The sequence below is a fragment of the Zonotrichia leucophrys genome, chromosome 4 (genome assembly GCF_028769735.1).
Source record: "Zonotrichia leucophrys gambelii isolate GWCS_2022_RI chromosome 4, RI_Zleu_2.0, whole genome shotgun sequence".
NCBI classification, from domain to species: Eukaryota; Metazoa; Chordata; class Aves; order Passeriformes; family Passerellidae; genus Zonotrichia; species Zonotrichia leucophrys.
In genome coordinates this window covers 43,492,760-43,519,952 of record NC_088173.1, presented here as the reverse complement: position 1 = coordinate 43,519,952, position 27,193 = coordinate 43,492,760, and the positions used below count along the sequence as shown (strand labels likewise).

The 27,193-nt window shown below is 45.3% G+C and overlaps 1 protein-coding gene across 43 annotated transcripts in view; it reads right to left on the bottom strand.

Moving 5' to 3' along the window:
• The window catches only part of ANK2 (ankyrin 2), a 273,565-nt gene that overhangs the window by 137,331 nt on the left and 109,041 nt on the right, over positions 1 to 27,193 (bottom strand). For 5 of the 43 annotated variants that reach the window (XM_064711481.1, XM_064711464.1, XM_064711462.1 and 2 more), the window contains exon 1: positions 11,352 to 12,056. The exons of 13 other annotated variants lie outside the window; for them this stretch is intronic. In XM_064711481.1, the coding sequence (XP_064567551.1) occupies positions 11,352 to 11,474 (123 nt within the window). In that variant the 5' untranslated portion in view covers positions 11,475 to 12,056. Of the gene's footprint in view, positions 1 to 11,351; positions 12,110 to 27,193 lie in introns of those variants that run through there. 25 more of the 43 variants (XM_064711455.1, XM_064711451.1, XM_064711452.1 and 22 more) reach the window with 13 other exon arrangements.

Below are 27,193 nucleotides of genomic sequence, written 5' to 3'. Positions count from 1 at the left end.
GCAGAGATGACTCATTTGTGGGGAGATATCAACACCACAGGGGAAGCAGCTGTCTGATTAGATGAGTATTTTTCTGTTCTTATCCATTCTCCATGAGGCTGCTCTAGCACCCACTGAAGTGAGCCTGGCCTTGGCCTTTGGATCACAGTAGGATCAGTTTATCCCAGGCCAGGAGCTCCTCTCTCACTGCTCCAACTCCCTCCAGCACTAAAGAACTGTCAAGGATGAAAATCCAAGTAAATAAACCCCATGGCAGATCTGTCTGCCAGATTTTCTACAAGCCACAGCCTCATTGATCAGCCACAGAATCATGGAGTAATTTAGGATGGACAAGATCCAAGTGTTCCCCCAGCACTGCCAAGGCACCACTAATCCATGTTCCCAAGTGCCACATCCACACATCTTCCAAACCCCTCCAGGGATGGTGACACCACCACTGCCCTGGCAGTCTTTTCCAGGGTCTGACAACTCCTACATGGCAAAACTTGGACTCTTTCTTGCCTGATCAGCAACCACCACCTGATGCTGCACTGTCTTTGCAATAAGGAAAGCACTTATTTTTAATTTTTTAACACTTTCACAAATATCCAAGATAAAGACACTGATGCCCTGAAGCAACACTTGGGAAGGGAAGACTTTTGTTCATTCTCTGACCCTGTTTTTCAGGGGTCACAGGGGTCTCCTACCTCCACAATTTCTGATGAGATTAAAGTTCCACCAAGCTTCTGTATTAATAATCTCAAGGCATTACTCCTAGTCCCATATATTAAGAAGTAATGGGAGATTACAGGATAAAATAGACAGCAAAACATATTGCAGATTGTCCTTACAGAACTGAAAGGATCATAGATTGGAACAATCTCAATTGCTGCAAATGACTGTCAAAAGTTAAACCAGAGAAGAATATTTAGAACTTCTAAATATTCAGATGGGTTAGAATGCACTAGTTGCTTTGCAAGGAAGCATGCTTGCTCTGCAAAAGATACATGGGCATCTCGAGTTCCAGCTGTTGGGAAAAACCACCTTCATTTTACCCCTCTGCCTTTGCAGATTTCTCTCCAATTCCATTTGGGATTTTCCAGTGCTTTCTGCTTCTCTATTTATTTTAATCATTATTTTTAGATGGGTATTAAATTTATAAATAGTGCCAGAACACCAAGGTTCTACTCGTGCCAACAACGGGGTGATTTGAACAGGAGGGGTCACAGAACCTAAGAATTACATAAAGACAAGGTACATTTGCGTGACATTATTTCCCACCATACATAATCTGTCCTTCAATCACAGAGCTATATTACAGAAAGTGCACACATGTTTAAAAATTACATTGGAAAATATAAATCACTAAGATGGTTATGTAATAGGAGGTGAATTATCTCCTGGCTGAAATCATCTGGAAAAAAACTAAATCTCCTGAAATCATTGGCAAATCTTTCAGGGTTAAGTTATATTAAGAGTTAAGGTTATAATATATAGTGTTATAAAACGAAGTGCTCCTTTATAACTTTTAAATACAGTTCCCTATCTACAAATTATCCTTCTCCATCTCAAACACCTCTTCCAGAAGGAGGCTGCTTCCTCTCAAGCCTTCTGCTTTTGTATCATTAAGCTTGCACATTGAAGTTGGTTTAAAAAGGATAAAATACTCCTTCCTGTGTTTCACACTTCTGGGTAAATGATCATTATTACAACTATGCAGAGACTACAACATAATGATGGTTTATTGCCCAAAATAATGGAATGTGTGCTGCTAAATCCAGCCAGATGATGGCTATAAAGAGAAAACCGGTGTTAATTAACCTTTACAACCACCTGCATATTCAGCAGCTGTAGCAGGACTGGTTCCTCCTAAGCTGCCCTCAACAATTTCCTTCACTTCTCTGCTTTAATGAATTCCCAAGCACCGCTCCGAGCAAACGACCAAGGTTGGGAGCAGAGCTCTGGTCCAGGGCTGCAGGGACAAATGGAACTGGGAGGGACACGAGCCCCGTGCTGGCTCTGCAGGGCAGTGCATCCCACCGGCACTGCAGTGCCGCCCCGCAGGCACCGGGAGCATCGGCAACCCCCGAACCACACAGGTCCAGTGCTGGCCTTCCTTAGAAACCCGGGGAAGGCAGCCAAGCACGTACTTCCTTAGGCTTGGGAGAACTCGTGCTGCAATGCAGAGCTGGCTCTGGGCACAGCTATTAATTATTTCTGCTTTCACTTCTTTGGGAAACCTTTTCCAGGGCCTCATCACTCACCAGGCTAACAGCCTGCACCACCTGAGGGTGCACAGAGCTGTGTTGAAGCACCCAGATAACACCTGCATCCCAGGAAAGGAGAGGTTAGTACATAAATTATTACCAAAGGAGTGCCTGAGTGGTTTGTCTACCCTTCAGACAGTACTGCAGGCTTTGTGCTGTCCTCACCAAGAAAAGAAAGTAAAAAAAATACAACCTGGGGGATTTTTCATGATCCTAAAAATACCCCTGGCGCAGTCAGTGGCCAGTGGCTGCAGCTGCCATTTGCCAAGCCCAGCTAGGCTGTGGGGGCAGTGGGGGATGGCTGGATTCTCCCAAGAAAACACAGCAGCAGCATGGAGAATATAGCACACGTCTCATCTAGTTGCTATGGAGTCTCCTTGCATTTCCTCAGGAAAATTTAACTATGATACAGCAGTTGCACTGACCAGTCAAAATATATTTTTTTTTTAAATCTGTATCACTTTTTGTCTCCAGCAAATGCCAAATTTTGCAAAACAAATCCATGCTCATGAAAGCCACGCTGCTCTGCACATAGCAGCTTGCCTTGGCAATTTAAGGCTCACATCAGCATTTTAGATTTTATTCAATTCATCCTGCTAAGTCATTCCACAGTACCAAAACACTTTCAAATGGTGCCTGTTCATAAGCTTTTCCACAAACAAGATAAATAGGTATCATTTGGAAAACTACTGGTTTTCCTTTTGCCGTTACATAAAGTTTTGAGGTTTTAATGTATATCATGCAAGAGTGTTATTTCAATAGCAAGGGGAAACAGCTTCACACTGAACGAGGGCAGGACCAGATCGAATAACTGGGAGAAATCCTCTCCTGTGAGGGTGGGGAGGCTCTGGCACAGGTCACCCAGAGAAGCTGTGGCTGCCCTATCCTGGCAGTGTCCAAGGCCAGGTTGGATGGGGCCCTGAGCAGCCTGGTGCAGTGGAAGGTGCCCCTGCTCATGGCAGGGGGTGGAATGAGATGGGCTTTAAGGACCCTTCTGACCCAAACCCTTCTGTGATTCCCTGACTCCCAGCAGTAACTAAACAGAGCTGATATTAAATCCATGGACACCCTGTGGAGAGGCTAAAACAGAGATAACTTGCACTGTTACCTGAGTTCACTAAGCAGAACTGAGTCTCCCTGGCCTAGGAATATGGATGGCAGCAACAAATATTTTTCTTTGGGTAGCTTTGATGTCCAGCACCATGTTCATCAACAAAAATAGAAAAGGTTTGCTGAGCTTAACTATTCTCCACTCACGTATGGGGGCCTTTTGGGATATCTTAGTTACTGCCTCCTCTTGCTCCAGCAGTGAGACTAAAATCAACACAATGCATGTGATTTCATCCTCCCTGCTGCACTGGTGCCTTTAAAAAGAAATGAAGCCAGGGAACAAGAAGGCCCCAGTGGGTCCAGGCAGTCCCCAGTAAATCATGGCCTGAGCAGCGAGGCACAAAGTGGCTTTTGTCTGCTCCAGTCTCCTGTTGCACCAGCCTCACTGGTTTTGAGCAGTGACATGTCTCTGTTAGACATCCTGCCATAGCACAGGCCAGAAATAGTAAATAATTTAAAATAAGCTTAAATTATTCAACCTAAAACAGCTTAGAAAGGCTTGTAATCATGGTTCTATAGGCTGAAATAATTTTCTACCAGCCTGGAGAAATAGGAGTTACACTCATTTTGGGTGAACACCACTAGTCAATGCTGTCTTATTTCACATACAGGAATAAAGAGAAGGCAGATCTAAATTATCAGGGCAAAAGAAATCCACACCCCTCTTTAGGTCATGTACAAGAGCAGCATCCCATTAATATTTGCTAAATTTTTCCTGACCCAGACAATCAGTTTCACTGGGCTATTTGAGAGCACAGGCAAACAGGATAACTTAAAATCTTGTGTTACTTCTCTCCCCTTCCTCCTTCTGCTCATTCTTATCCTATCTTCATCAGAAAAGGATTCTGCTGGAGAACAAAAAACTGACCTTAAACAGAAATGTGTACTCTGAAACCTACTTAGGCTCACCCCCAAAATGTCTCTTTTCCAAAGCCCTAAGGAGCTAACGAACCTGCTAACCTTGGGGAGGTTAACATGCTAAATCCTTCATTAGCATAAACAAATAGAAGGTAATTACAGACATTTTTTTAATTGCAGCCTTTCTTTTCAGTCACTTATAAAAGGGCAGCTAGCAATTAATCTGTATTGATCCGTACGTGGAAGGCCTTAGCGTAGAAATGAGCATTAACATGGTTTTGAAGCAACTCTGAAAAACTATAAGCAACACATTAAATATATTTACAATACATGGGACTTCCACAAACAATTCCCAAGGGAAAACCCTTGAACAGCACCACCTCTGTGAACCACCTAAAATTCACTTAATTACATTCCCCAGATTTCAGTAATTCCTATTATATACTCCAATATTACATATAACTGTGTCACAATGGGGAATATCTAAACCTACCTGGACAGCTCCATGGAGTGAGCAGGGGAAAAAAGTTGATTTTTGCTGTCTAAGGCTAAAAAGACAGCTTGCTAACAGGCACATTCATCAAGATGTATGGAAGAACTCATCGGATGTTCAAACAAAACTACCAGCACCATGACTGCACAAAGGAACTGCTTGAGACTGACCCAGAGAACAGGAATTCTTTTTTACACAACCTGAGAGTAGCACCTTCATTCCCAAAAAGTAACCCAGAAGATGTTTTGTGAGCAGAGCCAGGTCACAAAGTGTGACAATCCATCAGCCTGCCAGCTGCAGTGTGTGGCACCATCTCAGCAAGGAGGTGGTGCCTGAATGGCAGCACTCCTGCTCCCACCCTCTGCATGCACTATAGATTGGCAATGCATCCCCCAGGCACGGCTCCAGCTTTCCCCATTAAACTATCAACCCAGAGCTCATATGCTGCTCTCACTTCAGGTGCCAAACTTTCCCCAGGAGTTCAGTGGAAAAGCCTGAGGGACTAAATTACAGAAGCCAGATTTCATAAGCTTGACACTTCACAATTTAACATCTGACATCCTCATTAAACATTTTTTAATTGCTTAACACAAAGCTACCCAAACATCACATAATAACTCTTCCAGTGGTGCAGGAAAAGTAATGAATTTAAAGGACACAAAATATTTCACAAGAAGGTCAACAAATCCATCCCCAAAGCAAGAAAAGTTGATCATGGATGATTTCCTACAATGTGCAAATGCTCTCTCAACTTTTTTTCATCTTTCATGCTAAGTTAAATTTGCAGAGACAGGATAGGTGGACAGTCACTGTAGGCAGGTGGTGACATTTCTCCTCTCTCTTGGTTGCTCTTTTCAAAGCTCAGCAGAAGTTCTTTTCACTGATAAAGACAAAGGGAGAGATGGAAACTTGGGCATTTTGGACACTTTCATAGCTTTTTAGAAACAATCACATAATGAGTTAATGCTGCCATAAAATCCAAAGCGTCTGCCATGACACTGGATTGCACCCACAAGCTTTACAATGCAAAGGGATTTAGCATTCCAGGAACACATTTTCCTCCTCCTGCATCCAGTGTCTCACACAATAGAGCTGACAGACCCTGTTAATCTTTTCCCCAGTATTCCAGATATGGATTAATTCAACCTAAACTTCTGAAGAGGCACAGTCACCCACAATACCAAAACCACATTGAGATAAATTATCTGTGTTTTGAAATACTGTCTACATATGATTTATTAAGATTGAATAAATCTTGTGTTTCAAAAATTACCAAGGAAATTAACTGAAATACCACATATAAATCAAGGAATGATTAGACAACAACATAAAGGTTAGCAAATTTAAACTTGAAAATTGCTCATTTCCCATCAGAAGCAAGGGAATTGGAGATCATCAATCTTGCTTCTCTTCAGAACACCGTGTATTTGTGCCCATGCACATCACATCCCTCAAACAGGATATGGAGAAAATGAAGCAGCAAGTCCCAATCTAGTCTGAAGTGCAATGTCATCCAAAGAAGCTCCACTTCACAAGGAAGCAAACCAGCAAGGTATTATTTTCATGCCCAGAAATAGCTCCACAAGGAAAATATAAGCTTGAGATACAGAAGGAAAACGCTCAAAGGGCATCAGGAATAGGCACCTCCTACGCAAACACTCCATCACTCCATTACAAAACACCAAAAAGGTTTTTTTTCATGGCTGGAGAGGCATTTGAAACATCTAGAAACTCCAGTGAATCACAGAGACGTTTGCCAAGGCAACGAACACAAAACTGAACAGACAAGACATATTCAGTGCTAAGGAAAGAACAGCGGGTTAAAGCTGCAGTGAACCTTGAAAGCTCCAGCACACAGAGGTCAAGCAGTGAGAGACTCTTTCCCCTCCTTATCCTGACACGAACTCCACAGGGATCCCACAGCAGGTTCACACCAGGTGATAGTAGCTGGCATCCATGAACCACACAAGAGTGTCCAAGAGCAAAGAACTGGCTCTCTGCATGACTTCCTCCTCCTCAGAATGCCTTTTTCTAGCACACCAAGCACTCCTTAGTGCTCCATATCCTCTTTCCTCACTGAATTCTGGCCCTTTCCAAAGGGATGAACTGTGGGGCTGCTGGCCTTGGTGCAGAGCCCATGCACCCAATAACAAACACCCACCCTCCCTGCCAAGGATGTGCTTGAAATTCAAGTGGGCCTGGATTTAAGACAAATCTGACAACATTTTCTAGAATGTGAGAAGTCTCTTATTTTCTTCTTTTGTGAAAAAGGAGATGGTAATGTGAAACAATGTCTGCTGTTGAGGTAAAACAAAGCAAACTCATTTCCTGTCTCCTGCATCTCCATAATGGAAAGCACTTAGTGGATGTTAACTCTTCCCCACACACATTGGAATTCTGCTAGCAGCAGAATCCCTCCATCATTGTCTTTCTGTAGGTATTGTCCAGCTCTCTGTGAGCTTCAGATGTGCTCTAGGGTGTCAAGGGAAGGACAAAATTCACCTGATGCCATTGGTTCTCAATCTCTTTTAGCAAACAGTGATGGATATTCCAGATGCTGCGGAACATTTTATGCTAAGAAGGTTGCACTCATGAATCTGGCCTGAAAAAAGGTATAAAAGTTATTTAAACCTTTTAAAAATACTAAATAAAGACACAACTACTGCCAGTACAGACCAGTTGTCAAACTGTCCTCATGACTGATGGCAAAACGGTAGCAGTCTGTTAGATGTAGCTAACCACATCTGTAACATTCAAAAACCAGTTTCATTTGGCAGTAGAATCCATTTTTATAACAGGCTTTTTCTTTGGGATTTTATGTGAGTTTTCAAAAAATTTTTCCACACTTGTCACATGCAGAAACAGGAAGCTTTGTCTGCTTTGAGAAGTACTTTAGACAGGGAGAACAAACATGTGTTACATAGAGCCAGGGGCTAGGCAGCTGGATTCCCAGGCTGTAATTCCAGCTTGGCTGCTGACTCAGTGAGTGACCGTCACAGAACGACCCCGGTTCCCTTGCCTCATTCTGCAAAGGGTGAGCCACAGGCAGCTCTCTCCAAAGGCACCGAGAGGCCAGTGGAGCTGGGCCTTATGTATCCTGGATTTAGGCAAAATGGAATTAAATTGCCATAAAATCTATATATTTGAAGCTGCTCACCTGCTGTGTTAGTACCTGGTTTTTTATGTTCTTGGCACATTTGGGTACCCATACAATTATTCAGAAGGTGGGAGGCTGTTTACATACACGTGTTTGCACCAGTACCCTTACACATTGCAAGAAAAGATCAGATCTGCATAAAAGGGAAAATTTCTAACTTGGATGCAAGATAAGTAGAGCTATCTCTTGTCAGCTGGTTTTTCAAATCAAATGAGTCAATCTCAAAAAGAACACAAGAGAAAGTCTTTAGTGTGCAAACTCCTTTTCCCAGTTTTTGAGCATGGAATTATCCTGTTCATCCTTAAAGAACCACTAAGGCTGGCCAAGAGAGGATGTGAGCAGCTCGCTGCTCCTGCTGGCCAGGGGCCTGTGAGGGCCCGGGGCTACATCAGGCAGCAGCTGTGACAACATCTCAGAACGTTCTGGTCCCAGCCCAACAGCACAGGGCTGCAGCCAGCTAGCAGTGCTGCTCCCAGACAGGTGATGGTCACACGGCAAAACACTCAAGAGGCAGAGGAACAAGGAGCCCACGCCCTGCAGCATCCCTGGGAGCCTGGAAAAGGGTGGCATGGTACTAACAGATGCCCAGCATCCTGCCAGAGTGGAAGAGATAAAGCCATGGCCCTTCATTTATCCTCTTTTGCATAATCAGGATGTTCCAGGGACACAGGAAAAGTTTCTATCATGAGGCCAAATGAGCGCTTCGTGCACTCAGCTCGTACTGGTGTGTGGCACGTATCCAAGTGAGGGTTGGGAAAGACAGCCTACAGCACCTGACACATTCCAAGTGAGGGTTGGGAAAGACAGCCCACAGCACCTGACACATTCCCCCACTCCAATGACCCCTCCACAAACAAAATGGATCTCCATTGTAGAGAAAATCCACTCACTGCAGTGTAAGGCCTTTCAAACAAATCACAAAGTTGGAACCAGATTCCCCCCATGCAGAAACACTGCAAGTGCTGAGAGCAATCAAAAATATATTCATTTGCATTTTGCCTCTCACGGACCTGCACACCTAATTTGTTCCTAGCCTCCATTTTCCAAGAAAGTCAATGAGAACTGGGAGGGCCCTTACTAGGAGATAATCCCATTTCACAGTAAAACCATTTATTGCTCTTCAGGAATTAAAGTGACAGACACATAAATATCTCACAGATACGTACCTCACTTAAATTGATGATTAAATAAAAAGACTGTATGTAGCATATATTCTCTATTTGGGTTGGTATGTGTGATGGGTGTGCATACAGACCCACATTTCTGCTCTACACCCTGCACTGTGCACAGCACGGGCATGCACAGATACAGACATAAACAACTCATGGCTGTGCTGCTGTGTGCCTCCTGCAGCAGCAGCAGCAGGATGGAAAAGCCCAGGCTGACCCACCCCCGACCATCTGACTGAAGGCAAGTTCAGGGTGCAGCCAGGCACTTGTTTATGTAACAGCAAGGTACAGCCGCAGTAGAAGGCAGCCAGGAGCAGGGGTGGAATATTAAAAAGGAGGAAAGGCACAGAGCACTGGAGTGTTCCCTGTGTTTCCTAAGCAAAGCCTGCTGGTGATCCCTGGATCCAGTAATCTGGTGAGGAGCCTGCATCAGCACACACGGTTACCAAAAGGGATGCGGTCTGAGCCTGCCTGCTGGCAGCCAGGGATATGCTGCACTCTGGGAACAGAGAGAGCAGGAGGGGCAGCATTAATTCCATCCAGCTTTAATTAAAGCAGTCCAACAGGCATTGCAATCAAACACGTTGAGGAAATAGGACTTGTGACAATCGGGAAAAACAACGCATGCCGCAATTAAGTAACTGAGATGGGTGCTGGGCAGACAGGAAAAAAAAGCCCTTCCAGCAAGGACATCTACACATTAAGTACATTTTTTAAAAAGGCTGTTTTGCAGAGGATTCCACAATCAAAAATGTAATCACAAAAACTACCTTATGCTGCAGTGCCCCATTTAAGGGATTAGGAGAGTAATCACAATCTGCTCCAAGCAGCCCTGCCCAGCATCCAGACACTGCATCCATGAGAAATTATATTCCTGGTTTTCATAAAGACAATTTGGATGTGACTTAATGAACTCAAAGTGAGCATTTGAAAAGTCATGGAGATCACACCCAGAGGTCCCAAAGGCATCAAACGGCCTTTGTCATTTTATGTAAGCCATGCAGTTCAGAATATAAAAAAACCTTAAGACTGAATGCAAAACAAATTCAAAACTGCCCAGGTATGCCAAGGGAGCAGATGGCTTCTGAATTCTAGAGATCTGCCAAAAGAATCTGTAAATTCAAACATTACAAGGCTGAATTCTAGGCATTTATTCTCACAGATATGTGTGTTTACATGCAATGTAGCAGAAAGGGGAGAGGGGAGGGGGGGAATTGTCTCTTGATATTTTCCCTTCCAGAGAAATTCACAAAGAATGGATAAAAACACAGCGTCAGGGAATGGGTTAATGCATATCACAAGCCACATAATCCAGAGATAGAAGGAAAGAAACAGCAATGAGAAAGCATTAACACAGGCTCTCCCCATGTATCACAGTCCTAAAGATGAGATTAACACAACCTTCATTTTACTTCATTTTAGTATTTTCTCCACTATTGTATTTTTAGTGTCCTTGGAAACTATAGAGTGATTGGGCAAACAAATCATCTCTATTGATTTTCTTATTGTTCTCTATTTTTTCATCCCAAGACAATGAGAGATATTCCCTCTAACACAGAAGGAAAACAACAATTAATTACAAAACATGAGAAACTTCCCCAAAATCAGAACCATCTAAAGAGCTATACCTTAAGAAAACTAGAAATTGCCATCAGTAACAGAGGCAAACCCGTCAGATTGCAGACTTGTGTGCCAGGCCCTGCCTAGACAAATATACCTGCAATGTGCAGTGTAAATACACTGAATCACAGCGGCAAGCCCAGAATCCCTTTTGTGACACCCAAAAACTGCAACACAGCTCAGCTGATGCTCCCAGCACCCCAAGGCGGGTCCTACACAGAGCACTGAGCACTGCTGAGGAGGCGGGAAGCGGAACTAAAAATGGGAAATGGGGGAGAAATGCTGTTGTGAAGCAGAGAAATGCACCTTGGCACTGCAAAGCACAAGCACAGCCACCTCCCTGCCTTGAGAACTTCTCCAGATCAGCCAGGGGCTTGGAGCACCTGGCTGGGAACGATGGCAGGGAGCTCCAGGCCTTCTGGGATGAAGGGAAAGTGGAGATACCAGCGTGCCATCTTTACGTGCATGTTCTCTGCATGACTGTGGGCTGCCATGGCACTTTAATCTCACTGCAGATGGGCTAAGACCACAGCAGGGTTCCGAGGAGATGGGAAGGGATGCAAAAGGGAAACGTGATGGGAAAGGTCTGGAAAACGAAGGGGAGAGCATTGCACATGGCAGCGAACACCTGTCAAGTACTGCACAGACAGAGGAAGGGCGGGGGGAAAGGGAGAAGGGGGCTGGTTTCCCCCTCATACCTTGCGTTTCCGATCAGCCCTAGAGATTTTCCGCTGCCTTTTCCTTTCCTTCTCAAGGTTTCTCTCCCTCTCTTCGATTTCAGACTCCCGAACTTTTTTAATGGAAGCGGCCGCATGAGCCATTTTGGCGAGGAGAAGCCCAGCCCCAAGGAAGCTGTCCCCAGCACACGCGGCTATCCAGGTGATTTATTTTTTCCGCAAGGGCACTGGCTGCGAGCCACAAGTTCACGGCGTAATCCACTCTTCCTCCTCGGGCAGCCCAGGAAAGGTCACGGCTCTGCCCCAGCCCCTGCAGCACCCATGGCTGGGGAGCAGCAGAGCCGTGGCCAGCACGCAGGGTGCCAAAGTGCCCGCAGCCACACACACGCCAGCAGCCAGAAAATCCCTCCTAGCAGGCTGCAAGCCCTTCAGCTTGGCGGTGCCTGCAAGAGAAGGCGGGCTTCAGACTCAGCTGGGAAGGAAGAAAAAAAAAAAAAAAACAGGGAGGGGAAAAAAAAAAGGAAAAGAAAAATCGGCCTTTAAACACACATCACCAAATTGGGAAGGTCTTTTGGGATTCCTCCAGAGAGACTGCGTCTTCTGTCTGGGAGGAGGGCTTCACTTCAGCATCCCCAGCGAGAGGGGGAGGGGGCAGCTCCCGTCAGCTTTTCACATCGCCTTCACGCAGGGTGAGAAGAAAATGGTGCAGTCTGACTTACTGACTTGCTGCTGCTGCCACCGGCTGTGCCGGAGCCCGGCACACGCCTTGCTGCTCCCCTCCTCCTCCTCACGATCCTCCCTCACTGCCGAGGCGGTCCGTAGGAAGCCGGGAGGGAAATGCGCGGGGCTGGGAGAGCCCAGGCTCAGCCTGCTCACCTGCAGGCAGTGGGAGAGACGCCTGGAAAGGGCTGGCAGTGCTCAAATCCTCATTGTGCCTCTCTGCAGCCACGTGAGGCTGCATCAAGAGAGCTGCATTCAGCAGCGAGAAGGGACAGCACAGAGCACGCAGCGTAATCTGGGCTCAGCCTGCCCCGCTCGGCTCAACACGACCAAAGGAAAAATAATAGCAGGGGTGCTGCTTGTTGTTTTTCAACCCCAAAAGCTGCTCTCAGGCACTTCCTAAAACAGCTTCTAAGGGCCTGCCTTGAAGATGGACAGTGCTTGTACCTGCAGACCAACAGCGACCAAGAGAGTCAGTGACAATATGTCTCTACTGAGTCACTCCCGTTCCCCAAATATCATTCGGGTATGGAACACCAATTACTGGCACTAATATCCAAGACAGATGGGTCTGTCATTTCCTCATTGCTTAACGCCCGGCTAAACCAGCACATCAAAGTTCTGCCCCCGCCTGCTCGGGTAACTCTTATCACTATCAGCATCAAGTTTTATTCATCAAAACAGGCCCCGGGTAGATCAAAAGAGGCTTTGCATTGGTTGCTAGCAGACAACCGATCCCATTCCACTCCCTCCAGCGCCACTGCTCCGGCCTCTTCAGGCAGGTGCTGAGGGGGAGGTAGGATGGGACTCCCCAGTTCAGCAGAGCCGTCTGCATCCCTGGCTTAGTCACCACCCCAGAGCCACAGGGATGCAGCAGCTCACAGACACCAGCACTAAACCCCACCAAACCAAAGAAACAATTCCCTGAGTCAAGCTCCCCCCTGCAATACATCCCCTGACTTCAGGGTACTGTACTGAATGGTCCCTAGAGCCATGCACCATGAATTCCCCTGTAACACAGTCCCACCACAAGTGACAGACATCCTGAGAGCTCTTCATGTGACAGCAGCTCATAGATCAGCCTGAACTCCTCCCTCACACTGCCCTACTACCCCACAGAACTTGGTGGTCCCCAGTTCATGTGAAGCAGGACCACTGATCGTCACCATGGAACCAATTCTCATTGATGAGTTCTATGGTTACTATAAGGTTTCACTTTGAAAATATCACGGACCAAATTTTCACAAAGAATTACATATGAAAGCTACAAAGCATTATAAAAGCATCTTTAAAACAGGGATCTATTTTGCATTTGAGCCAGTGATCTGTGCATTCAATCCAAAACACATTTCCCTAGTGGAAGGAGGCATAGGACAGGGCAGGAAGTGTCAGCCAAGCTTTTTCTGGCTCCTCTCCTCTCCCAGTTGTTCCATTTGTAGAAAACTAGGCTACACAAAGCTATGGCAAAAACACAAGTGGCTGCAGTAACAGCCACCACAGCACTGAGACAGGTGGAGGAAGCCATGGGAATAGAATAAGGGGGAAGATTGGGATCCCTGATAGGACTCTGGCATGCCTTGACCTCTTCACATTGTATGAACCTCACAGGTACCATCACTTGTAAACCAGAAATTAACAGCTGGTAGTGTAGAACTGAACTTTCCTGATATCTTTCCAACCTCTTAATGGGATCTTAAACAATAAGTTTACAAATAAGACCAAATCACAAGCCACCACACTTAAAAACCCCAGATTAGGATTTCCCCAGATCATGGTTCAAGGTATCTAAACCACTAAAAGTTTAAATCCTGCAACATAGTCCACACAGTAGGGTTTGACACAGAGGAGGGTTTATGGCAGTCATTATTATCAAACAATTTGTCATCTTTTGATGACTGATACACACAGGCTCATCACCTCAGTATCAAATTATTATTCTTTCAGGAAACTTGCTTACAAGCTAACCAAGGACCTGATGTACCTTCTAACCCAGGCCACACAAGAGAAAAACATCAGACACTGGAACTGAACAACTGATCCCAAATAAAATGAAATAAGATAGCAAATATTCTTTTAGGATTACTGGCAAAGAAGAGATTCAGGCCAGCTCTATGAGTTCACTACTATGCACAACAGACATTTCCTCCCTGACCTTAAAGAGACATAAAAATATGGAAGGAAAGAAAAAAAAAGTTACTTTTGATAGATTATTTTGGAAAGAGTATATCTTGTCTGGGGAGAAGAACATAAAGTATCAATATTTGACACAGCTTATGTCCCTGCAGGAAATAAATATTCTTAGACATATTTTCCTAAAAAAAAAAAAAAAAAAAAGGAAGAAAAGAAGGAACAGGCTTATCATCGCATTATGTATAGAGATCCTAACAAAAACAAATTCTTCTGCAGACATCAGTCTGAAGATTACATTTTCAAGTAAAAATGGAGACTGAGCAATTTCCCCTAAACATAGAAAACGTATTGTGGAGGTGCTACATGAGAAGAGCAGAACATACAGTGATGCTGTCACAAACCATGTGTGGGAGGGGAGTGGGAGAGTGGGCAGATGCACAATAACAGAAGAACACAGTTCCAGAAAAAGGGTGGGTTTTCTCTGAAATGCATGTGTCATCCTCAGCTCAGGATGTAGAAATACAGAACTCATGAGATTCAACAAATTCCTATTTGGGATAACAAAGCCCATAAGGCTTCAGCATGTCCAGAGCCCTGTGTGATCTGGGAGCAGCCTCCAAGTGATGAACCTCACCAAGAGATGTCCCCCTTCTTGAGACACCAAGATGGGGATGCTGCACTGGGGCTCCAGCTCCTGTCTGCCTGTTCCCAAGCTGGCATTAAGCATCAGCTTCCTGACCTGATGTGCTGATTTCACAGTCCCCAGGTTCTGTTCTCTGGCCTGCCCCACCAGCTGAGACGCTCAGGGCTGGCACTGCAGGGCTGCAATGGCCACAGCTGTGACCAGCACTAGGCTTCACCTGCCAGCTTTCAGGCAGACAGACTGGGTTTGCTGAGCAAATCAGTATTTGCAGTCTATAAAAACCTAGTGGGTGAAACCCAGCAGTAATTGAGTACAAAAAGAGAGGATGTACACAAGTGATTCTCTCCCCCGAAGCATATCCACTGTCAGAGGTCCAGCTCACAAAAATGAGCTTCTCTCCACATAAATCATGTGGGTAGTGCAAAAACAAAGTTAAAACCAAGCCTGGGAGCCATGCTGAGGAAGTGTGACTCCAAGTTGTTCCCAAACATGCAGAAAAAAAGGGAGGCATTGATGGAGTGGGAAAAGCTTCATAGCCAGAATGGAGACTGCTCTTTCCAGTTCTAAGATCTAGAATATTCAGGAAACTGCCTGGAAATCAAAACCAGTTTCAAACAGCTAAAAGTGGGAAAAGGCTGTCCTAGGCAATAGTTGGCCAGGATGAAAATTGGACAACTCAGTATTTTGTCTACTGTCATGGCAAACCCATTTGTACAAGGCAGGTTACGATTCCCTAAGGGAACTAGGCTCCCTCCAAAGCAATGCCCTGTGTAAGTCGTACACAATATTGCACAGGTGCATGCACGAGGTATTTCACAAAATCTGCAGCAACCATCATGCCTGTTCCTATGAATTGTGCGCCTATTTAAACTTCTGCTCATTGCTGAGAGGCAGGACAGGTTAGGCCAGGCTTGGAGGTGGGCACACAGCTCTGAGTGGCCTGGAAACCAGAGAGTCCTGGCTCACTGAATTAGCTCACCTCCACCCACAAGCACAGGTAAAGACCTTCCCTCTGCTGCTATTCCAGCCAAGCTAAATGGCAGGGGTGGGCAGCCTTCCCCCTCTGCTCAGGAAGCTCTTCTCTCCACACCAACGGCTTGAGGGATGCAGATGGAGGTGATGGAATTGTTTTTATAGGCACAAAACAACTTGGAAATTCCAGGGCAGAGTAACAAAGTTCTTAATTCAACTATTTAAAAGTATTCCTAGGGATTGTGTGTATTAGCATACCCAGCCATTTCAGTGCCTACAGAACTATGTACTCCTAGAAAAGCAGCAAAGTAATCCTTGCAGAAAGTAAAAAGCACAAAGCTAACTATGGAAGCACAGGCTACAGTTATAAATTGCCTCCTGTCTCACTCACTGTTTAACCCACACCCTTAGTTACTAGTCACATACTAGTTATCCTATAGGTGTGTAGTTCTAAAGGTACAATAACACTGGAAGTAAGTTAGCAAGCACATATCCATGCTGTACAGCTTTCATTTTATATTTCCTGAGAGAAAATATACTAAGGTTTAAAAGAAAAGCTCTACATTCTCTCATTCTTATTTTACTTGATATGCAAAACCAATGTGGTCTTGTCGAAGTTCTGCGCTGGAAATTAGTGACACTGAACTAGAACAGAGAAGATGATATATAAAACTATGTCCTGACTTGTTCTGTACCATGAGTATATCTATTTTATTAACTGAAAAGCAAGCAATACCAAAGAAATGAAAAGAGGCAAGTTGAGGTAGGAATGGACCTAAATCAGACCAATTTTAACATTTTTCCCTTCTTTTCTATCAGACCACCAGAGTATAGATCACAGCACTGCCACCTTTAGTGGTCATCACCAAGAAAATATCACAGATGATACAGCAACATTTCAAATACCACTGACACACAGAGAGCAAGTTTCTGTCTTGAAGGTCTTCAGTTCAATAGTGACAAACATTAAATGCAACTAATAATTAACCCAGGGGAGAAAAAGAGACACTGCTTAGCTACCTTCATCTTGGGAGAGTTACTGAAAATGGTCATCTGCTCTTATAAAATTATTTTTCCTATTTCATGGACAAAGAAAATGAGATAATATGTTCCTAGTAAAATAAGAGCAGTCACTGTGGGGTGAGACCAAAGGCCTCTGGCTCCAACAGGGGTCAAAATTGAGTACCTAACAAAGAGTAGAAAAGGACAAACGTGGATGATAACTTCAAGTACTCCAGCAGGTTCTGGTTGTTTCAGACTCCTGGGCATTTGTGCCAGGCATTTCCAGTTACACAGCCATCCTCACCAGCTGTTTTCCAGGAACTTGTGCAGCCTCTCTCTGAACCTTCCTGAATTTCCAGCACTCACAACATAGGAAGGCCAAGTTCTGCTGCTCAACTAATTATTCAAAGTACCACTGCCACAGGTGAGTGCTTACAGACCAGGTGTGAAAATCCTTACAGCCAGCCTGTGTTGCTGCCCCAGTTGTGCCATGGCAAAGAAAGGCTTTGCATACACCAACAACTTCCCTAACACCAAGAAAATGATGTAGAAAGACCCTGCAGAGGCTGATGTCGCTGGTTTAAAGAAATAGCCCAATTATGAGGTAGAGGTATCCCACCTGCATCCAAGTTGGCAATTCAAGAAGCACATTTGTTTCATCAGAATCCTAAATAAAATACAGATAGGTATTTCTAGCAAGCACACCCATCCTGTGGTTTTCCAATGATCCCTAAGTTGCATTAACTCCAACTATTGCTCCGCTTGTATTTGTTTTCATATTGATTGAAAATATTGATGTCACATTCTAACTAAGTCAAACAGGGCCTCCTGCAATGGCTCACTAAGGGCAACAGCAGACATTTTATTGATTTCAACGGGTTTGGGAACAGGACCTTGATCATTTAATCCAACATTGCAATGTGCCTTCCCATCTTCCTCCCTGCCCTACCTGCTTTCACCTTTGCTTATTGTGTTTGGTTCTGGCCCTGTGAGGGCAGAAGCTGCTGGTAACACAAAAAGGGTCCAAGGGACCATTGTGAAGGTTCTTCAGACCTGCTGGGTATGATTCCCAAAGGGCAGACTGTACTCCCCAGGCTCACTCCTGGCATTCCCTCACCCCTGCAGTTACCTGGCTGGACCTGCTGCAAAGGGGCAGAGCCCCAGCTGCTGCAGGACTGGCTTCCCAGCCTGGTGCCTGCTCCCCTCACAGCACCTGGAATGTCACCACAGCCACCATCACAGAGCAGGGGAGCTTGCTGGGCTCTGCTTCCAGTCTGCTGCTCCCCCAGTGCCACCTGGTGCCACAGACAAGTGCTCCAACAGCCTGAGGGAATGCTCCTTCTCTAATCCTGCATCCTGATACAGGACACTTTCAAGCTTAATGGTAATCACCTGGGAAAGAGCCACAAAAAGCAAGTTTCACACTGAAAGATACCTGCATATATGTCACATATATGTCACTTTTGTCCCTGACAGATCAATCCTACCACTTGTAATTTAAAAGTTTCTATTACCCTGTTTTCCCAAAAACAAGGAGAATATTGCCAATGACCAACCTGAGGAGTGAAAAGGAGGGCTCCCCATTCTAACCCAATTGACCTCTCTGATGAAGCTTATTTCATTCACAAATCATCCTGTTACAATAATGCAGCTGAACTACAGTGCTGGGTGTAGTATAGAGAGGTTAACAGAAACATCTGTTGATCTGTAAACAGAATTCTATTCTCTCAAAGCCAAGATGATGATGTAAATAAATATAATTTTTTCAACTAGAAATATATGAAAAAATAATTACACCAGGGCAGCAAGAGCTTGTAACAGGAAAACTGACTTGTTTGCCACTGGAAGCCTTAAGCCAGTGTGACCCACATCTCATCCACTCTAAATCCTTTCAGTTGCAACCTTGCTGCTGCACATAATCAGCTCTGCTTAAGCAACCTTGCTGTTATATGTAGTAGTGTGCCTGCACTTCAGTGTTGGACCAGGCAACACAAGTTCATGTTTGAACGGGCTCTGCCTGCCTCGAATTCAAAGGTTACCCACCCACAGCAACCAAATCAAAAGCTTGACTGATTGCCACTTACACAATTATTATTTAGTATGTACAGACATGGATTTCCCCACTGTTTCTAACAAGAGAAGACCTGTCTGCTAGTTGTCTATAAAACCAGAGGATAACATTTTGCACTAAGGATTCTCAAAAGCTCCCAGACACTATCTAAAACACACCCCAAATATCAGCCATAGTAAACACAGTAATGCATAGAACATTTTTTCTAAGCCAGATAGTTTCCACTTTACCTCACCAAGGAAAGAGGGTGAGATTCCTTTACTTTTGGAGTCTCTTCCCCCACCAAATAATTTCAGTGGTCCCAGTGTGTGACCAAACCAGTACAGACACAGCATTATTGCCTATGGAATACTGAATTCCATTTACACAGCCAAACGGCGCCTTTAGCAGGCATTTCTTTGGAAAGGACAGTAAAAGAATGGAATTTGCTACAGAGTGAATGCCAAGGCCGAGCGCTGTGTGCTCCCCGCGGGCCTTTGGTGCAGCACCCTGGAGAGAGCCCAGCACCCTGGAGAGCGCCTGGGGCGGGGATGCACCAGGAGCGGAGGGAAACACCAGGAGCGCAAAGCCGAGGGGTCAGGGGCCGCTAAGGACCCATCCTGGTCCCCCTGCAGCCACTGGAAAGTCAGCTTTGTACATCTGAGCAAGGCAGATGTGTTTCCTGCGGCACAGGCTGGTTTCTGCTGGAAACATGGAGGCACGGGAAGCACATCCGCGTTGTGCTTCCCACCAGGAGCGCCCGAAGAATGGATGGCAAACGATCCCCCTCTCCTGGCCAAGCCAGGCTAAAGCAGCCTTGGATTCACACTTCGTACGGCTACAGAGCGATTTGTGTCGGAGGCACCTTCGAGCTCATCCAGCCCCATGCCCTGCCATGGGCGGGGATGCCTTCCATACCCCAGTTCGTTCCACTAGCCCCGTCCAAGCCAGCCTTGGACATTTCCAGGGATGGGGCAGCCACAGCTTCTCTGGGCACCCCGTGCCAGGGCCTCAGCATCCCCACAGGGAAGAATTTCTCCTGGATATTCACTCCAAAACCACCCTTTTCTCAGTTATTGTAGCCCTGCATGCCCCCCTCCAGCTGTCCTGTAGCCCCTTTGGGCTGAACAACCCCAAGTCTCCCAGCCTGGCTCCAGAGCAGTGCTGCTCCATCACTGAGCATCTTCATGGCCTCCTCTGCGCCTGTCCCAACAAATCCAAGTCTCTCCTGTGCCAGGCCCTCAGGGCTGGAGGATCCAGCTGGGGTCTCACAGGAGAGAGGAACAGCCACCTGCCTTGACCTGCTGGCCACGATTCTGACATGCCCTGTGACAGATATTTCAGCTTCAAAGCAGCCCAAGAACAAAGTTTTGGGATAGCTGAAACACAGCCCTGGTTTAGGGTGAGACAGAACAAGACACTCCCTGTAGCACAACCACTGTGAAATCCTTGGTATTTCTGTGAAGTCCAAGCAAACAGACTACAGGGGAATTTCTAGAGGAAGCACCTGAGAAGATCCAAACACCCATGGCAGCAGAACTGAAGACATTTTTCCCTGCATGACAGACAAAAGCCAGAAAGCCAGATCTCAACGACCAAGACACCTGGGCCTCTGACCAGGGTACAGGGCACTGCTGAAGGGCTCTGCCTCCTTCCTGAGCTTCTCTAGGTCTGAGCCATCGTTTACCTTCTTCAGCAAACACCTGCCAGGTGACCTTTCCAAAGCATTTCATAACCTATTACAAATAACTTGCCTAAGTAGTACAAATTTTAAAAGGAATTTTTGAGTCAGCTAAATACACAGATTCCTCAGAAATCACAGAGGATGTAACTTGTTATCCTTCTATGATTTAAAAGTGTAATGCAAACCTCACTTTCAAATACTGGCTTTTTCCTTGTCCTTCTTAAAAGTAATACTGTAGTATAATTTTTAGGTTTTGGCTTCCAGGCCTGTGTTTATGGCACCATAGACTGAAAAACTCCTCAAAGACACACACACAGAAATATGCATTTGATGCACAGCATTTTCTTTCATTATGAACTCCTCAGGTTTAAGAGCTTGTCCATGCCAGTACACCTTCATTTGTGTGAAACAAAGCACTACCCAGAATCAGCAGATACATCTCACACAAAGTACGTATTACCATGAACCTATTCCTCAAGTGCCTTCCATTTCCATTCCTTCCTGGGGAAGATGAGGATGAAGAATGTGTCTTTTCAAACAACTAACAGGAATGGCTCCCAATTCACAGAACAGAGGCTGTGCTCTGTCGAGATTAATCACCTTCACTTTTGAAAAGTAGTATCTTTCTAACAAGAACAATTTCTGAAAAACACTCAATGACTTCTCAGGAGCCTGGGGAATAAAGACCTTACAAAAAGGGAGCTATCTGAACCACTATCCCAAACAACCTCTTACTATTATGAAGACATGAAAATGCACTGCAGAGAACATTACCAAAAACACCTCCTTGCAAAAGCACGCTATAATCTGACAGGCCTGATGTAACTGGGAGCCTTGCTGGAACTCAGTTGTGTTCATCACTATTCCTACAACACTCAGTGACTTCACATTTCACCAAGACAACAGCACTGAAAATGATGAATAAAGACTCTGGCAATTTACCCATTTCCTTGTCCTTACTCTGGAAGTCACAAAAGAGATGCTCTCACTTGGAAATCAGACATCTGTCTGACTGGGGCTAAATTGGTTGTGTACTGAGGTGGACCTGAGCTGGAAATACTTCTGCACAAATCCAAGCAAAGCTGGCCCTCAGCTGCCAGAGGTCCAGATCTGAGCTGGACATACCATTTGTACATACGTTGCAAAAGGGCAGATGATTCATTCACATGGGTTAAGGCTGAGCTCTGCATTGGAAAGGGATAAAGGCAGAAAGTGGAGACTTAATATTACAAAGACAGACAAAAAGAACTGTAAACATCTCGATCTAGACCAAAGACATACTTCATCCCTGGCTTTCCCTCAGTTTATCATCCTCAAGCTCTTGCAAAGAGCAAAACAAGTTTCTATCTCCACAACAGCCAGCACTGCATTACAACAGCATTTTAAATCTACTCGGCCCTCTTCACACACCTGAGTGCAGAGTGTGTAATAGAGGTGATCCTCCCTCCTGGCTCACAGAGCTGCCAGACTGAGAACTCCTTTCAAGACAGAGGATATTTTTCAAGACAAGCTGCTGGCACAATTGAACACAATGGGTTTTCACCGTAGGAGTTAACTGGCCTGTATGGAAAAGGCAGAAGCTGGACTTTGCAGTGAGAGATAACACAGACAAACACTAGCTAACATTTAACACGTTGCCAAGGATGTGCGAAACCTAGATTTAAAATCCCAGGTGTCCTATCACCTCAATGAATTAATGGCCCAATTAAAACACTTATTTATGTAAAGTAGAACAGCTCCCCAAAAAAGAAGGAACAGACTAGTCAAGCACTAATATATTCATCTGGGACCTCAGAAACCTCTCTGAATCCAAAATCTCCAAGTAAAGCCACAACCACCAGTCTTTTGACAGAGATTTGACACTGTGCAATGGAGCAGGCTCCCAGAGCACTGAATCAGCCAACACATCCCCATGGCAGGGCTCACTGGTCAGGTGTAAAAGCAGCAAAGGCACCTCAGCACTTTGTGCCTCATCTTTCAGCTGGGTTCAGTTGTAGCCTTGTGCTCTCATGCTTATCTGGTCTTTGTTGGTGCTGGCTTCAAGGTCACTGCATTGTCCACCATTCCACATTGCACAGATATCCTGAGACATCATCTTTTCCAGTCTGAAGAGAAACATTTGCAAACTTTTCAAAATCCTAAGTAGAACAACACAATCCCTAGGATTCACCCCTCTGTAACTGCAATCAGCCAGCAGACAGGATTTACAAGTCCCTTCCCCTGCTTTAGGCATCCTTTCTCTTCCTTGAGGACACAAGGATACACAGCAGAGGGCTTTCTTAACAAAAATCTGTCTTTAATTCAACATCTGAGGAGAGGGAAGGTGTGGCAGAGAGGAACCACTAACACTGTAACAGCTCAGCATCCCCTGCACTGCTGCAGGAGTGCAGAGGAGCAGGAGTGAAACAGCCAAGCAAGGAGAAAGGAAAGGTTCCCTTAATACTTGGGGTTTTTTTCCCCACCAATAATGTTTTCCCCGAGTGTATTGGCAACGCTGGTGCTGAGCACCACACGGTGGCACTCCAGCCCTGTCTGTCCCCAGCTGCCCCGGCTCTGCAGGTCTAAGGAAAAGTAGGCGCCTGATCTCCAGGTGCCAGCACTTCACTCTGCCTTGAGCTGTGTTCTCAGGCTCTGACACAGGCAATACTGTTTAATACTTCAATGCAGTTGAGAGGAATAAAGAGCTGTCCACTGGGCAACTGGTTTTTACTGCTTCAAATAAAAAATAAACTACTTTGTCACTAATTTTAAGCTTCTCTTGGGAAGGGTGCCCTCCATGTTTTATCTCTTCCAGAGCAGTGAAATGGCAATTCTGCTGTCCCGAAACTGCTACAATCACTGATCCCATTCTCCTCTTACCATAACCCTGGCAGACAGGTGCCACCAGTTTGTGTTCTGCCACTTTGGAGCAAGCAGGAAGAGGAAAACAGAACAGCAAACCATCCTGAGTGCCTCCTTACAGAAATACTACTGTAAAACTAAGGAGAAGACCTGATGATGAACCTGATGTAGTTGACAACATCCCTATTCATGTCAGGGGGTTTGAACTAATAGGCCTTTTAAATCCCTTCCAAACCAAAATTATTCCATGATTCTACAATGATACCCAAGGTATTTTAACACACTAATTTTAAGGAAAATCTGCAGGCAATGCCCTGACTCCCTGGTAATAGAAAGGTGGTGCTGTTCTTCCTGCCTACTGCCCAGAGCTCTCTCTGCCTGGCAACAGCCACCCAGGGCTCCCCAGGTGCTTTTCCTGTCTAAACAATTCCCACTGCAACAACCAGAAACAGCAGCACAGCCATCCCTTATAGTGACCCTAAAGTGTTAATTGTAGTGTGAGAGGCGCACACAGACACAAAGAGATCCTATGACCCTGACATATGTGATTTTACATTGCATTTAAGATTAACCTCTCTGCTTCCACCGCTCTCTGCAGTACCCAGGACAGAGCACAGTGCCTCTTGCTTTTTGCACCATGATACCTTTCTAATTTCTCCAAACTTGCTGCTCTGATGTGGTTCAACACATGGAGGAGGTTACATCACACAATCTATGCTGTAACTGCACACAGTGCACAGAGAGTTTCCCCATGGGAGAGAACAACACAGGATTTCTCACCAGCCCTCAGCAGAAATGCCTTTGGGATTTAGCGATCCCTTTTGACACACAGGAAGGACAAATCTTTCAAATGCAAAACAAGTTGGTTTTTGCCATAAACACAGGTGCCTTGGAGAACAGTGTTTTCCACAACCTCATCATCCCCCAGAGGCAGAGAGAAAACTGTACCCAGCAAGGACAGAAGTAACCTTTGCAAAGTCTCCTGCTGGCTTTTGCTCTGTATGATCTCAGATAGCTGCTGCTGTGCAGTCATGTGTAAGGGTACTGTTGCATGTGTGTGCAGGAATGGTGACTTCAGCTGCCAGTCTGTACAGGAGAGCACAAGAAACCTGATTATTGCTATTCTGTCCTGTTATTTCTTCTCCCAGATTGATTGACTCTTACTGTTTTAACCTGTTCTTATGCTGGGAAATGGAATTTGTGCAACAAAAATGTGTTTGGCAGGATTTTACATGTGGTCTCACCTCCCACAACATCCTAAACGGTGAGATAGGTACTTAACCTTGCACCACACAGAAATGCACTCAAGGTGGGACATGTGGGGGAAGATGCAGCTGTAGCCTAGGAGAAGCGTGAGGGGGCTGTGCAAGAAAATGCTACCAGATGAGAAACAACACGAAATCCTTGTCCTTTTGAGGTGCACAGAGGCACACCTAGCACCATTTCTCTTCTCTGATCTCCTCTCGGGAGTTTGCCAGTTATTGCAGCCCTGAGATGCGTGAAAACTGTTTCATCCCGCACGTCCGAAGAATGAACTGGAGTTCTTCAGTTTTCGGTCTGAGTTGTTTATTTTATCTTATCTATAAAAATTTTTCTCCTGTCCAGCCAAGGTCCACTCAGCAGGACAGCCAGCAGCACTCTGACTGCCCTTGGGGCAGTGTTGTTCTCTTTATACTACAAACTACATATAACATGTTTACAACCACTTGCTAATAGCTATCACCTATGTTAGACAGTGACCTTCTATTCTAAACCAATCCCAAAGTGCCAGCATCACAGCAGAAGATGGAGATAGAGAACAAGAAGAAGAAAGGCTGGACACACCCAAGTCCCTCCATCTTGTCCCCAAAACCCCTATTCTAAAAATCCCCAAAATCTACTTTTTCACCCAGTGATAATTTTATTGTTACACTACTTAAACTGCTGCGGCTTTCAGGTCTTCATACAAAGCTGGCAACTTGCTCCACGGGTCATAGTCAAACCCACAGGTGTTCTGGGCTGCGTGCCAGGGTCTCCGAGCCCCCCGGCAGGGGTTCCGGCAACTCTGGACACCCAGAGGGACGTACTGAGTTCCGACAATCTCCTCATCAGGACAGGCTCAAATAGGAAGTTAACCCCTGGGATCTGAGAGCTGAACACTCAGTGCTCACTGTGCAAAATGATGCCATGAGGAGCCATGAGGCTCCTTGGTGAGACCCCTCAAGCTGCTCTTGGCTGTTCCTTCTTGGGAGCTTTTCAGCAAGTGCAGGGAGTCAACTGCGCCACAAAAAATCTTGGTGAATATCAGATCCAAAGAACACATGCACCTCTTCACTGCAAAGGGTATTGCTAGAACAGCTTGCTATTAATAACTATTTCTTACAGATTAATACAGGCGCTAAGAAGACTCACACTTTTACAATCATGGCATGCATACATGTGCATAAAACAGTGCACAGTGTAAGAACATTAAGGTTGTAAAGACAAGCACTCAAAACCTAAAAAACTCCTAATTAATACCATAATCTCTATTCAGCCCCATTACACACGTGTCCTGTGAGATAGGCTGTAATTAAGGATCACTCACGACATATTCGTGTGACCTCTGCCCCCTTCAGTGAGCAGGCCCAGGCAGCACACACTTAAAAAACGGCTTTGAGCAGTTATTTTCTCCTTGATGCCCAATGGGGGGCAGAATGGCTTTCATTCAGAATGATAAATCTGATTTCTGATGATTAAATTATTAATTCCCTTATAGGTCTTTCTGTAGTTCTCCCTCTTATATAATATATATGTACATCTGTAATAACTACTAATGCATTTATTTTCAAGCACAGCTTTGGGACATGAAAGGCACTTCATCTTCAATTTATAAGGCCAAACGTACCCTCTGATTTTGTCTGCATCGACCAGAAACACTATGAACATTATTTTCCGCAATTCATTCATTACATGCAGCATTTGTACTGCAGAAGTGACACTTCTATGGGCTTCATTTGCCACAACGGATGCTCAGAATTTGTCCAGGTAGACCATGAATCACAAGCCAAGCTGTGATTGGAGGGAACTCATAACTGCTGGCTGTCCTTGATAAGCCAAGTTTTTGATGTGAGCAGGAGTACAGGACCTCTGAGGAGAACAAAGTCAGAATCCACAACTCCAGGGCAGTGCTCAGTTGCCTAAATGTCCAGTTTTGCTCTGTTCCTCATGATCCCACATCTTGGATATCCCATTTCCAAACCAGCCCAACAAGAACACTGCCCTTCCCTGCTGATTAAACTCACGTGTAACTCAGGTCTAGCTGTGCCCTGTAAAAGTCATATTTATCATGGAAAAATAGAGCACAGCATCACCACCAGAGGTCTGCATGAGAACACACCCTGATTTCTGGCACTTTTTCATCTTTATGCACAACTGTCCTCAGACTTACTCCTGGGAACGTCTGGATGCTCAGAAATGCTGTTTTGCTGTTGTACTACTGTGTCACCAGCCAGCACCAGCAGTGTTACCATTTGTGCCTGCACCAGGCTGCATCCAGGAACGGTGAAATACACAATGTGCCTTAGATAAGACAGTTTAAAAAACATGCAGGAAGGGAATAACCTCCCATCAGCAAGAGCTGTATGTAAGGCCAGCTTGGCATCTGCCTTCCAAATCAGCTCCTGGACTCAAGGGTCATCTACTGACATCTCCTTATGCCTTTTGGCAGCAGTCTCACCACCTCTCTTCCTCAGTGCTTTACCCTTGCCCCACAGCAGTATTTCCCCCATTGCCCTTCTCCCAGCACTATTCCCCCCAGGATGTCCCTGTCCCACCCTCCCCTTGGCTTTTTGACAGATGTC